A 14,958-nucleotide genomic window follows, 5' to 3' on the forward strand; every position below is an offset into this window, starting at 1 on the left:
ACTTTACAAGCTCTCAAAGTAGTCAAAAGTGCCTAATTGAAGAATCACCCATATATCATGATACCATGGTATTACCACAGTACTTTGTGCGTGGGTCAGAAACCTCAGCATTACATTACTTAATGCCATCTTCCAGTGGTCAAGCGTGAAATCCTACCTCTGTCTTCACGGATTACCTGTATGAAACTACACTGCGACCAGTACAGATCAAATCACTGTACCTTCCAGAACATCACCTGGCACGCGCGCTTCAGCCTTCCAACTTTAAACGAGTGTCCTCCTCATATTTGGTCACGACGGCGAAGGAACGTGATAATCCTTGAAATACAAACTGTTACATTCGTCCGGAGACGGCAATCTGGTCTACTTTCTGAGCTGCTCTCGGTCGCTGTTAGTTCAGAACCACCGTTTGCTGGAAACACAGTGCTGTCCATGTCGTGCCTTTCACGTGGAGCTCATATCGTGACAGTCTACCTGAGCTCAGGTGCTACGAGTGTTTGTTTCATCCAGACTGGGATTCCCTTCAGTCTCTCTCTCTCTCTCTCTCTCTCTCGCTCGTTCGCTCTCTCATCAGGAGTGACAGCCACCTGAGTTTCAGCACTGTCGCACTCTCTAACCATCTACATTATCTTTAGTCTAGGAGAGGAAACAAATAAACGAACTTACCCAAACGAAGCCGAATCCCGCGGTGACAGCGCGATCATTTACGGAGAGATGAAATAGCGAAGTTTTTGGCGTAGTTAATATCGCGGCTGGGCGACCTCAGCGGTTCCAGCGCTGCTGACGTAGGATGATGATAAACGCACATTTGCATATGTGTTACGTCCTCTGTGATTGGTCGGAGTTGAGTTCGTGTGTTTGGAGTGACTGGGACGCCCGTTTGAGTCCTCGAGTTGAGTTTTAGCAAAGATCCATATCGTGTCTTTAAAATGTTACTCGTGATCTGTAACATGAGCGTACTGAAGGCAAAACGTGAAGTTAGAGCGTTCAACAAACAAGATGGCCGTGCCGTGGCGTCAGCCAATCAGCGAGGGTTTTACATTGCTTGTGAATCAGCCTATGGTAGCGGAAGCAGTGGGAGGAGAGAAGTGGGGAAAAGTTGCCGTCGGTGCCTCTGATATTTGATCACCTCTGGTGGATCTTTTGGGAACTGCTTCTTGTAAACACTGACATGACAAATCCAGCAGAAACTGGAGCATGTCGAATAGAAAAGGTGTATAAATCGATAACCAAAATGGCTTGTTTTATCTAGCACCGGTTTATAATCGGAGTACAATATTAGAAATGCTGAGAGTATGTGTGTGTGTGTGTGTCATCATCTGAAAGTGGAACAAATAAGCTTTCCATTGATGTATGGTTTGTTAGGATAGGACAATATTTAGCCAAGATACAACTATTTTAAAATCTGGGACCTGAGGGTGTAAAAAAAAAAATCTAAATATTGAGAAAATCGCCTTTAAAGTTGTCCAAATGAAGTTCTTAGGCAAGTTTTGATAGGAAGGAAATTTACAAAATATATTAATGGAACATGATCTGTACTTAATATCCCAATGATTTTTGGCACAAAAGAAAAATCAGTCATTTTGACCTAAACAATGTATTGTTGGCTATTGCTACAAATATACCCCAGCAACTTAAGACTGGTTTTGTGGTACAGGGTCACACATATATTATATATATACACATACAAACACATTTTATTGCAAACTCTATCCACTAAATACAAAATCAGAGCAGTTTCATGATTTATGCATTTATTTGCTTATAACAGTTTAAAAAAAAAAAAACATTACTTACACAGCTGAACTCACATCAGTATACTTACTGAAACGGTCCAAAAAAAAAAAAAAAAGCAAGTTTCTAAAATTTAAACCATCATATATTTCTAGATAAATAAATGAGCTATGGACTCTATAGAGGCCATTCATTTAATTGAACTGCTCCACTATTTACACATCAAACCCATTTAGAGCAAACCGTTAGGACACAATAAAAGTGAATAACATTACTGAACAATAAGGATTAACAGTGTCTTAATGAATAGTATTTGTCTTGCTCTGCATTTTACATGAACTATTTCATACACAGAATATTACACACAAAAAACGACCTCAACCCAAATACATCAAGACATAAAATCAAAGCATTCTGTCCCAGTCTGCAAATGTATGTTTGAAATTAAAACGTATTAACCAAGTTTGTAGGGAAAGGAAAAAATAATGGGAAAAAATTTTATTACATCCAAATTATTAGTTTGAAAACCAAGTTTATCAATTAGAAGAGCATGACCTACACAAATAAGTGAGGTGGTTTGTTGTGCCTGAAAACATTAACATGTGCAAGTAACAGTACTGACTAGAACCATCTCTGTGCCGTCTGTGCGTTCGAGCCTCAGCACTGAAGTGAACGAGCGGGGTCTTTAGATCTATACTGGGAACATGTCTATAATTCAAGCCATTATAGCAGTTTAAAACAGTTTCTTTAAAGCTGAGCGAGGGTTTTGCGAATGAAGATGAAGTTCATAGAACTGCATCAGAATTCTATACATGTGGTTCAACGCAGCCACAGTGGTGTAGCGCCCCTCCTGGTGGACAGACAGAAGCGATGAATCTTCACGTCTGAAGGGGGTTGTCCTCTTTGCTGAAGGGCTGAGTGGAACCAGGCTTCACCCAAGACAGCCCAGACACCGGCAGTCCCTTGTTATAATCCTCTGGCCGCCGCTACAACAACAAGAGAAGACCATTTGGTCACAAGCACCAGGGGTGTAATTAAATTTTCACAACAATTCACATTCTAACCAACCCACAAGTATGTAGAGTAGAAAAAGACAACAGGAAATAGAAAAAGGAAATGGTGATCCACACACACACACACAAGCTCATGCTTTAAATCGAGACATGCATCAGATACCAGGAAGAAGACAGTTTTTACTTGGTTGTGGGGAGCAGTCAGGGGAGCGTCACACACTCACTTTATGTGCAAACATCTTCTCTTTCGCCTCTTCATGCACCGCTGGATTCCACGGAGAGAAGCTAGAGAGAGAAAACACAAATATCAGTTGCGGAAAAACAAATGAGCCAAAGTCCAGTCTCTGATGATTCAACACTGAACTTTTAACCCCACTGAACTAAAACTCCTGGTTTCATTTTCACAAGTGAATCCAAGTTTCAAATAGTTTGGCTATATTTACACCGCAAAACTTAATGCAAAAATAACAAAATATATTTAAGAAATGTTATTTATAATCAAGGGGCACTGGCTCAAAACATGTTTCTGTGCACATTCAGGGGCATAATCTCTTATCTACAATATAAAGTTTCCATCTCAAAAGATGATGCAGGTTGTGGTGGCTTGGAGTTCGAACTTCGATGTAGATCATATGTCCAGATATCAGAATGGTATATGACTTAAAGCCACATTTGTAAGTGGCTCAGAGTAGATCCCAAAAAAAATAAAGAGTTGGGTTTACATGCGTGTAACAATATGCAATCTTTATCAGATGTGAGTCCAGTGTAAATGCAGCCTAAAGGTCATTGCACACGTCCAAAATTGTCGCACGTTAAAAAATAAATACAAACTCACGTTGTGTCAATCACATTTACACACTGCCTCCGAAACTTTCGTCAGTCATAAAAAAAAAGTTAAGATCAGGTTCAATTTTCTGCGTTTTCGCATCCGTAGCATGCATTTGGATGGGAAAGGATGAGGAATACGAAAAAAAAAACAACGGAAAAGCACACGCGGAAATTTCGGACTCAGTGTGCAATGACCTTAAGACTTCATAATTGTGGTGGAAAACGTCACAAAATATCGGAGTGCTGTACTTGCCTTATTGCATAAGGGTCATCTATCTTGGGCTGATCAAACAGGTGACTATTGCATAGCTTGACACTGTCTACCACCTTGCTTTTGAATAGCTGAATGTCTTTGTCATACCTGCACAGAAACCATTGATATAAGTAAGCAAAAGCAGTCGCGTTTACAGGACTTCAAAACAAGCTTTCAACTACTGAAAGGCACAGCTAAGAGGAAATGAATGTTTAGGGGTGGGGGGGCAAAACAAGCTTTCATCTTGATGTGTGAAATCAAGCCTGAGGTTAGAATAAGCCTGTAAGCACTACATGACTTCAGATGCACAGGAAGGCAAATTAAGCTTAGACTAACACAGGCAATGGCCAAGCACGTGAGAGAGATATTGTAGTTACTTTATTTCACCAAAACAGAAGCAACTTCAGTGGCTGACACTTTTATTTAGTGTATGTGCTGGGATGAGTTCAAACTGTGGAAACTGAAAAAAATAAAAATAAAAATGAATATCTATCACTCACAGCACTGCAGCCTCTGGGTTGAGTGGATCCATGGTGTTGATCTTATAGAAGATTGTGCGGGCGTACATAAGGACCTGCCAGATATGATTGTGGTTTCGCCTGCAAATTTATATAAAATTTAAATAAAATGCTTTTCCAATAGTCACATAGTACTCAAAATAAGTATTCCTAAAACAACCGTGATGTCAAAAATGTCAATTCAGCAGTTTATTTTTATTTTTTTTTTAAACAGACCTCCATTTGGTGAAAGCTCTCCTCACATCCAGCTCTCCAGAGACCGGGTCCACTAGTGGGTGGAAAACTGGGGTGTCGAAAACAACCCTCTGAGAGAGAAAAAAACAAAACCAAAACAAAAGCAACAAAAGAACAGATCAGCTCTTCTGGTGGCAGCAAACTGAGATGACATTGGCATTGTAAAAATGTGTTCCCAAACATTTTGAACAATTAGTTGCTCGTGAGTTAAGAATAGCTATTATCGATAGACATTTCTATGACTTAATTGTTGAATAAAGTTTTCTTTGTGCACAAAAAGTATTCGTGTAGCTTCGCAAAATTGAAGTTGAGCCACTGATGTCACATGGACTGTTTTACTGATGACCTTACTACATTTTTGGGTCTGGGAACATTTCAGTTGCGTTGCGGTCGATGCAGGGTCAGAGAGCTCAAAAATATCTTAATTTGTGTTCAAGATGAGCGAAGGTCTTATAGATTTAGAATAACAAGAGGGTGAGTAAATAATGACAATTTTAATTTTGGGGTGAACTATCCTTTTAAGCGTTTGTTCATTTGTATGAATTAAAAATAAGAAAGCATGCAAGTAAGAAAATGTACGTTGTAATTAAAAGGAACACATCTGACTTGTATTTCAACATTCCATTTGGCATTAAAACAATGCAACTTGTAGACTATAAGCAAAGTTTGATTTTACCATGTCTAATTTAAGAAAGAGATTAGCCAGCAGAGGTGAAAATTTGTAGTCTTTGTACAAGTCAAATTCAACAAAAAATAAAAGAGTTGTTTATCAGTCTCCTGTGTCTATTTTTATTTTTTTTAAAACAGACCTCCATTTGGTGAAAGCTCTCCTCACATCCAGCTCTCCAGAGACCGGGTCCACTAGTGGGTGGAAAACTGGGGTGTCGAAAACAACCCTCTGAGAGAGAAAAACAAAACCAAAACAAAAGCAACAAAAGAACAGATCAGCTCTTCTGGTGGCAGCAAACTGAGATGACATTGGCATTGTAAAAATGTGTTCCCAAACATTTTGAACAATTAGTTGCTCGTGAGTTAAGAATAGCTATTATCGATAGACATTTCTATGACTTAATTGTTGAATAAAGTTTTCTTTGTGCACAAAAAGTATTCGTGTAGCTTCGCAAAATTGAAGTTGAGCCACTGATGTCACATGGACTGTTTTACTGATGACCTTACTACATTTTTGGGTCTGGGAACATTTCAGTTGCGTTGCGGTCGATGCAGGGTCAGAGAGCTCAAAAATATCTTAATTTGTGTTCCGAAGATGAACGAAGGTCTTATAGATTTAGAATAACAAGAGGGTGAGTAAATAATGACAATTTTAATTTTGGGGTGAACTATCCTTTTAAGCGTTTGTTCATTTGTATGAATTAAAAATAAGAAAGCATGCAAGTAAGAAAATGTACGTTGTAATTAAAAGGAACACATCTGACTTGTATTTCAACATTCCATTTGGCATTAAAACAATGCAACTTGTAGACTATAAGCAAAGTTTGATTTTACCATGTCTAATTTAAGAAAGAGATTAGCCAGCAGAGGTGAAAATTTGTAGTCTTTGTACAAGTCAAATTCAACAAAAAAAATAAAAGAGTTGTTTATCAGTCTCCTGTGTCTATTTTTATTTTTTTTAAAACAGACCTTTACATGACAAACTCTTCTCTGCACAACCTGACTTGTGTTGTAGCCTGGAATTAAATACATCATGCTGGTTTCGTCTGGCCAGAGGAGAACTGGCCCCCCGACTGAGCCCATTTTCTCCATTCCTTACCACTGTCGCCTTTGGCTTTCTTAGTTGGGGACGCTTAATTTCTGGCAATATTGTAGGCTTGATTGCACAGACATTATTTGAGAAGAACTGAACTGAGCGGGACAATGACGTCACTGAATTAACAATGAACTGTTGCAACACTATTTTCCTGTTTAACACTGTAAAGCTGCTTTGACAATCTGTATTGTATAAATTGCTTTATATACAAAAAAAAAAAAAAAAAAAGCATATTGCATCACATTCTCACAGGCAGTAAATGTTCATTTATAGTGTTGTTTTAAGAAAAAAGAAACACCACACACATGCACTTTATAATGGAAGTATTTCTGCTATACCAGTTCCTTGGTTTTAGATTGCACCAAGGAAATACAAGCTCCACTTTCAACACTAGTTTTGGCAGACATGACTCCAATAACAGCTCTGGATCGAGGTGCAGCTCTCTCCATTTATCAACAAAATGCCAAGAACATGCATACACTCTTGGTTTGATATTTTAAAGCCACAAGTATGCAAGTTTCCTAATCTCCTGCATCATAAAATACAGTATAATGCATAAGGCGCTATGCACAGACATTCTTTTCTACTCAGTCACTTTTCCTTGAACGTTTTAACACTAGAACCGCCACGGGGTAAATTTTACCCGTGGCTGTTTTTCAAATGTACATAACGGATTTTCAACAAAACATTCAAGTCTCCCAGTCACTCCCTTACTAAAATTATGTAATTTACAATCCAATGTTGTTAAAAATTATTTAGATAAAACCAGATCAAAAAAACAGAGCATTTATACCTACAAGCGCTGCACGGGTCAAATTTACCCGCTATATAATGCATGTATTTTAGCTGTCATTTTCTTGCCGCTTCTGTTTTAACATTGTACATTTCACTCACTGATTTAGCGGTTATCAGTTTCATAAATAAAGTCAAAGTGACTAAAAGGCGATTTATGGAAGGTCGGTATTAGAAACACTAAATGCGATGAATGATCGTGAGTCTGATGGCAAGTTATGCGTCCCGGGTCGGCTCAGCATCTGACGGCTCATCCGACAGTGATCCAGACATCGTATTTAGATGTTTTAGCGTTACTCATAATTAGTCAAACTTTGGTTTTGTGATTTAATTTTTGTCTTGCCATATCGTTTATTGTTTGCTACTGTGTTGCTATTTATTCTTGTCTGGCCGTTTCCAGAAGAAAAAAAAATAAAAAATCTATGATGTAATGAATTAAACTTTTTTTTTTTTTCCATTACCCGAAGTTTATTGGTGTTGTTCTCATATTCAAATTATAAATGATATAACTAAAATTAATAATTGGGCCTAGGTGAAGCGGTGCGCTTGAATTTGTCATAGAATCATCCTATGCATTATGGTGAATTATTATTGCTCATTATCTATTGGCAATTTTAGTAATTTAAATAACATGGGTTATCCTAATATAGTGATTGACATTGTATTGTAATATTACACCACCCAAATATTTACTACCTTCTAATTTTCGATGTCAGTGCAGGCTTTTTTTTTTTTTTAGCTTACTGACCATTATGGATTAGTGTAGGCTGCATTAAAAAGTCTTGAACATAAAACAGGGTAAAAATATAGTTGAGGACTAGACAATCATTTCATGACTCTAGACACTTCTTTGTGAAGACAGTGGCATAATACAGTGAAATAATATGTTCTTTAGCCATATAAAAACAGTTGCCATGAGTGCGGGTAAAATTTACCCGCTGGCGCTTTTAGGCATACAGAGACCTCTGGCGGTTCTAGTGTTAAAGCAACCAACCATCACCATATTAAACTTGGGCTCATATTTAATGTTTCAAATAGTTCTAATTCACGGTGTGTGTAGCTTCTACAATGACTGTAAATGAGTCTGCAGATATAAAAAAATAAATAAATAAATAAACCCCAGCAAATTAATGTGGGAAGCCATTACAGCGAGTCAAGGATAGCATGAACACGTAGCAAAACCTTGGTCATAGTACAGATCAAAATGCCATGGAAAAATGTGTGGAACTTGTATACTATACTTACAGGACAGTCTCCATCTGGGTAGTTATCAGGAATGTAGACAGTGAACTTAAACACACCATCTTGGTACAAGCCGTGTCGAATGAAAATCACACCAAACCACACTGCAATAGAGACAAGACGTTGATGGATACTTAAGAGCAAATCAGCAATATAGCAAATCAATTTAACTCTTCAACTCAGTTATTGAACATTGATAATTTCACAGGTAATCTATTTGAGGATTCAAAATGAGCAATAAAACACAATGACTAATGTGGTGCTCCATTCAAAAACAGGTGTGGGAGTCTTCTATATGTCTGACTTGTGGCCATATTGATTTCCATGGTCTGATGTTTGGTAGATGCGTAAAGAAATAAAATGCCAATCCTAGTATGTTTGGCATGTGTGAGAACATGTATTCAATTTCATTAATCATGCACATCTCCCTGGACAACAACATATTCACGTGACACTGAAACTCCATTTTGACAGACGAGGTTCCAAGTTAATCAACTGCACATTCTGTTGCGCTTTTCCAAGCAGGAAGTTGGAAATTCTTTTGGAGTTGAATGTAATGCAGCATAAGAGCATTCTGTGTGAAAGCATCTGACAGACAGAACCGAGAGGAAAACATGCTTACTTAGTGCTGATCTGTATGAAGGCTGTACATAGATGCCAGGGAGCTTCTGCTTGATCACCAATGTGCTGCAACAGACAGATGGTCATAATTGTACATAGCAAACATACATCTCAAAATATGCTGTCAAACTTAAGGGTGTTGCTAAACAACTCCAAGACAACTGCTGAATAACAAACATTTAATTCAGTTATATGATCATACAATTATATTCAAGTATGAGATGTTTTATAATCAGAGCTTCATTCATTCAAAACTATTTAAAAAAAAAATAAATAATAAAAAATAAAAAAAACGCATTATTGCCCAAAACGTAGTCGAAGCCTGTGGAACCTGGGGCCTGTAACATGATTGTGGCTGAACAAACTCAGGGTTGCAGGATTAGTTTTGAGTTAACAAAACCAAACCACTCCAATCCAGCTTTGTTGGTACCATGAAGCCGATCATCAACTTTGTCAACATGGGCTTGTTTCTGAGTTAATGGAGCGCATGCACATGAAAGTGTGACATCAGTAATGAGCAGCCAATGCCTTAAAACTTCTTGGGAGAGAATCAGTGCGAAGATTAAAAGATTGAACAATTTAATGAATTTAAACGTTTACACAGCACGATCATGAAACGATCCATCCATGAAAGAGGAAAACATCTTACGATATATGTGCAAATAAAAGTTGTAAAGTTAGTTTATAGAGTGGATAATATAGGTATAAAATCACTTAATCCAAGCTCATATGTAGTCATGTTTAAAGCTATTGATTCTAAAACTTATTTATTGCATATTACCTATGTTTACACTGATTTTAAATAAAAGCTTAATTACTATTAAACTAAGCTGGCTTGTGTAATGGATTAAGGGTATAATAATTATAAAAAAAAAAAAAAAAAAAAAACTCCAAAATTCAGGTGATTTTCTCTTTAAAAATGTTTTACGATGTAGCGTCCTTTAATTTGGATTAAGAGAAACTGGAAGAGTGGCTTTATTGCGTCAGAGACGTGTCACTTTGCTTGAAGCTGATTGGTCAAATTTCGATTTGAGCTCTCTAAATCAGAACATAACCTGCCCCTGAGCATGTTAGCTGTGGAGCATAAGTTACTATGGCGATGAACACTGCTAAAAGCCAAACCACTTCCATAGTACCTAAAACCTAGAGTTGAAACTCACCTGGCTAGCCAGCTAAACTGGCTTCATGATACAGGCCCCTGGTCTTTTGTACAGTTACCCATGAAAGCAAACAAATAAAAACGGAGCATAACTCACAACTCGGCGAGCAGCGAGTACTCCAGGTAGAAAGGGCCGTATGAGGCATGGGTGCCATTGGCAGACTGTGTAGACGAGGCCGGCGAGGCGGCTTTAGTGATGGGGACGGCATTCTTCGGGATGGAGGGAAGCTGCTTTTTACCAAAAGGAGGACGAGCTGGACTGGATCTCTGCTCCCCTGGACCACCCTGCTCCTCACCGTCAGATCTCTGCATAAACAAATCACACTTACAATCATGGCCAAAAATATCAGCACCCTTGGTAAATCTGATCAAAGGCAGCTGTGAAAATTAATCTGCATTGTTAATCCTTTTGATCTGTTATTTTAACAGTCACAAAAATCTAACCTTTAATTGGATAACAAGGATTTAAAATGGGGAGAAATATCATTATGAAATAAATGTTTTCTCAAATACACGTTGGACAATTATTGGTACCCCTAGAAATTCTTATGAGTAAAATATCTCTGAAGTATATTCCCATTCATATTCACAATTTTGAGCACTCCAGGGTGATTATGAACATGAAATTATCCAGCCATGGCTTCCTGTTTCACAGAAATATAAATAGGAGGGAAAACAAAGCCCAAATTCCCTTAATCATCCATCACAATGAGAAAAACCAAAGAATATATTTCTGATGTGCAGCAAAAGATAACTCAGCTTCACAAATTAGTGAAGTGTCTTTAAGAAAAGAGCTAGAGCAGTGAAATTCCAATTTCCACCATCAGGGCAATAATTACGAATTTCCCATCAACATAAAATGTTATGAAACTGCCTGGAAGACGTGTGTCTATATCGTCCTAATGCACGGTGAGGAGAGTTTGAGTGGCTAAAGACTCTCCAAGGACCACAGCTGGAGAATTGCAGAAAATAGTTGAGTCTCGGGGTCAGAAAAAAAAAATAAAATAAATAAAAATTGTAAAACAGCACCTACACCACATGTTGTTTGGGAGGGTTTCAAGAAAAATTCTCCTAGCTCATCCAAAAAATAACTCCAGCATATTCAGTTATCAGACACGACTGGAACTTTAAATGGGACTGGCTTCTATGGTCAGATGAAAAAAAAAAAAAAAAAAAAAAAAAAAGCTTTTAGCAGCAAACACTCAAGATGGGTTTGGTGAACACCGGGATAAAGAGAACCCCATGTGTACCATGAAATATACAGCTGTATTTTGGATGTTGTGGGCTACTATTTCTGCTGGAGGTCCTGGACATCTTGTTTAGACATGGCATCATGGATTCTATCAAATACCAACAGATAAAAAAAATCAATAAGTGACTGACTCTGTTAGAAATCTTATAATGGGCCATGTTTGGATCTTCCAACCGTACAATAATCCAAACACCAACCTCAAAAACAACACAAAAATGGGTCACTGAGCACAAAACCAAGCTTCTGCTGGCCATTCCAGTCCTCTGACCTGAACCCTATAGAAAATGAGTGGGTGAACTGAAGAGAAGAAGCACCGACATGGAGCTGGGAATCTAAAGGGTCTGGAGTGATTCTGGATGAAGGAATGGTCTCTGATCTCTTGCCAGGTGTTCTCTAACCTCATCAGGCATTATAGGAGAAAATTTACAGCTGTTAAACTGGCAAATGGAAGTGTAAAAAGAGAGAGAGAGAGAGAATCTGGGCAGGACTATAAACCAAGAGAGTCTGAAGGTAAAAATCAGTCACCAGAAATTCATAGGCAGTAGAGGCCTAGGCCCGGGGCTTAATGAAAATAAATACAAATATAGCAAACTGATTCAGCTATTCAGCACATAGCCTGTAATAAAGCCAATGACAACAAAATACAGCTGAATATCACAGTAATTTCTTTGAAGGGTGTATTTGACTGTATTCTAACAGCTAGTCCAAGTGTCTATCATAAATCAAACCGAGAGCAGTTGGGTCATGAGTCAGCATCTATTAAGAAACAGCTGAATTTAACGTCTTTATGACAGCTGCAAAGCCATACCACACCCAAGTCAGGACAACACCTTTGTAATTTACAACAAACTGTTAGCCAAATCAAAAGCACTAACTGACTGCAATTCTCAAACTTTAGCAATTTTTTAATACAACAGTAATTCCAAACAAATGAGAATTGAGTGACTAGCCTCAATCTTTCTGTAAGAAAAAAAAAAAAAAAAAAAAAAAAGTCTTCCTCCACTACAAAAGCTTGCGACTTCAGAGAGGCTGCTCTGTGAAAAATCACCTTTAGACCCTGAGCCTTTCACGTGATTTCTTCTTGAAGTCACCTGTCGTAAACATTACTCTATGACCAGTCATTTAGACTTCAAGTAAAGGGATGTTTATAAGCTAACAATTTCATACAGTATCTCAAATAAAAAAGCCAACTAAATTCATACATTTGCATTACAAGTACTGCTTTTACAGCACATTGTCTGACAGGAGAAATGGTGACAAATCTTGAGTCAATCTCACAACCTGATCCACCAGCTAGTTTAGTAGACCAGAAATAAATGATAGGATCAAGAATTCAAATGTGTTCATGAGAAGACATACAGGTGGAATGCCATAATTCACCTTACGACCAGCGTTTGTTGACATGCTCCAAAATGGGTTCATTACTCATTGAGCTCTCGATGGGTGTGTACTTGCTCACTGTTTGGTGGCATCCGAAGAATTTGCTGTGAGAGAAAGAGACAGAGAGAGAAAGAGGAAAAAAGTGCTGATGAGAGCCTGGACATTTGGAGAACACAATGGGCAACCTGATGCTTTATGGCAGCTGGTGGCAATCCAATCCCCACTAACCATGTTGTTGTCAGCACTAGTGAAAACTTCAGTGAGCTACCGTCTAATATAGAAGTTTTCTTTTAGACGACACAGACCCCCAAATATTATCATCCTGAGAGACCCTGAGGCAGCTATACATTTGTTTTATATATATATATATAAACATCCAATTTACACTAAACAATTAATATTATAAATGTGTAAATAATTATTTTGCAGAATATGTAGTTTCTCTTAGCTTACATAATCACTATAGCTTTTTTTTTTTAAATGCATTCATCTATTAACTTTAAATGTATTGTGTATTTTTACTTTAACACCAAGTTTTCCATGGACCCCAAAACCCCTTGTCTACAAGAGCAAGCAATCAATACAGACAGATCTAACAGACATTAACCTAAGGCCCAAGAATTCTCCATATAGTTGATGTAAAATTATAACCAGGGTGAGGGAAAATCCAGCTGTAAAATTATACAGTGACAGATGTCAACGCCTGAGACACTGAACGAGCCGCCTCTACTAGAAACAACAACTCGGACTCCCTCGTAAAGCAAATATATTGCCTTTATTTCTACCTGACACCCACTGCAGGAAGCTTTGTTTGGTGACAGGTAAAATTTATCGTTTAATGAAGTGTTCTCTGGGTTTTAAAGCAGAGTTTGCGTTACTGTCACGGTTTTTGTAATATGGCTAGACTAGCCTTTATTTAGCAAAGCTCCATAACTAACGGGCTCCACTTACCTGAGACAAAATGTCACCTGGCTGAAGACATGTTACACGGTAATTTGTCCAAATGTGAAACAGCTTGATTTAAACTATTTTATTTAATTCTATACGGTCAACTAAACCACCGTCGTCCCTGTTATCCGAATAATCTCACGCAAATACCGAACACACCTCTAACTAACTTGACAGGAAAAGGCGGGACATAAACACAAGTGAGAGACGGTGATTGGCTCTCATTGTGAGTGGCAAGCCCTTCACCCTATCAAACGTTCAATACAGCAATCCACAAGGTTAAATGTCTACAGGTTAACGTTTAGAGAGCAAATATTTGGCACATACCGATCGTTTTAGTTGGAAAATACTGTGGGAAACACATCAGCCGCAAAGTGTACAGCGAAAGTGATTTTAAATCAGCTGACAAAAAGACTTGCTTCTTTTGTTGTCAGCTCAAGTTATAAACTGAGCGTTTTAACGGACATGAGTTGTGGATTTGAGCTTACAGTCTGATATACACGGGCATACCTACGTTAAACGTTCATAAACATTTGTAAATCATAATGGACTTTGAGAAACTTACCGTGCTAAACTCAGGACATTTCAAGCGTTTTTAAAACATGTAGTATCCACCCTCCCTGCTGACAAACGGCACAGAATGAGCTCGCGCGCTGTCATTGGCTTATAGAGACGCACGGTGCACTCTATTGGTGCATTTCCCTGTTAATCATGTCAGACCAAGGTAGTAGATTCGGATTGGTCCTTTTAATCATGCTTTTATGTGAATTTATTAAACAGATTCATTGGAAGCTATTCATACATAATGAGGTCAATTTATTACGAGCTTTAGTGTACCTACAGCCAAATCACTTATGAAAATGGGAATAGGCTATGTAATATATTTCTTTATTTTGTATATAAGCCTTTATAAAAACCAAAACACCAAATATTCCTAAACTATAACACCGTTGGAGTAGAAATAACGTAACGTAGCCTATCAGTTCTCTTCATATACTAAAATAAGAAAAGTTCCGCGTTTTTAGTCATTATAAGAAATGTTTGGAAATATATCTGATGACGCATACTTGGCCTTTCACTTCAGCGTTGTAGAATAAAGTTAAGAAGCAAATACATTTTCCGCATACACAGTCACTGGCAAGTAGATTGACTGATTTTGCAATGTCCCCTTTAGGACAACAGAGGGAGTCGAATACTAGGAATCAGAGTAATTCAACAA

At 37.9% G+C, this 14,958-nt stretch overlaps 2 protein-coding genes across 6 annotated transcripts in view; both read right to left on the minus strand.

Moving 5' to 3' along the window:
* The window catches only part of chd9 (chromodomain helicase DNA binding protein 9), a 77,294-nt gene extending 76,298 nt beyond the window's left edge, over positions 1 to 996 (minus strand). For 2 of the 5 annotated variants that reach the window (XM_058780654.1, XM_058780651.1), the window contains exon 1: positions 667 to 995. The gene's annotated coding sequence lies outside the window, so the exon portion shown is untranslated. Of the gene's footprint in view, positions 1 to 221; positions 448 to 666 lie in introns of those variants that run through there. The other 3 variants (XM_058780653.1, XM_058780657.1, XM_058780652.1) reach the window with 3 other exon arrangements.
* Positions 997 to 1,715: 719 nt separating this feature from the next.
* aktip (akt interacting protein) lies at positions 1,716 to 14,460 on the minus strand. Its single transcript, XM_058783428.1, has 10 exons — positions 14,305 to 14,460; positions 12,792 to 12,895; positions 10,257 to 10,465; positions 9,002 to 9,066; positions 8,383 to 8,483; positions 5,390 to 5,478; positions 4,329 to 4,427; positions 3,829 to 3,936; positions 2,972 to 3,032; positions 1,716 to 2,720 (listed from the first exon to the last, which is right to left on the minus strand). Exons 2-10 carry the CDS (start codon positions 12,831 to 12,833, stop codon positions 2,613 to 2,615), a joined length of 882 nt encoding a protein of 293 aa, XP_058639411.1. The 5' UTR covers positions 12,834 to 12,895; positions 14,305 to 14,460; the 3' UTR covers positions 1,716 to 2,612.
* Positions 14,461 to 14,958: the final 498 nt, after the last annotated feature.

This window comes from Onychostoma macrolepis, chromosome 07 (genome assembly GCF_012432095.1).
Source record: "Onychostoma macrolepis isolate SWU-2019 chromosome 07, ASM1243209v1, whole genome shotgun sequence".
In the NCBI taxonomy this organism is placed as follows: Eukaryota; Metazoa; Chordata; class Actinopteri; order Cypriniformes; family Cyprinidae; genus Onychostoma; species Onychostoma macrolepis.

Excerpts from the sequence above, each read along its gene's own strand:
- aktip (XM_058783428.1), bottom strand. The coding sequence starts at position 12,833 with ATGAACCCATTTTGGAGCATGTCAACAAACGCTGGTCGTAAG. Across the intron at positions 3,937-4,328 it reads AACCCAGAGGCTGCAGTGCT|GTATGACAAAGACATTCAGC; the intron begins GTGAGTGATAGA and ends GTTTCTGTGCAG. Across the intron at positions 3,033-3,828 it reads GATGACCCTTATGCAATAAG|CTTCTCTCCGTGGAATCCAG; the intron begins GCAAGTACAGCA and ends TTCTCTCTCTAG.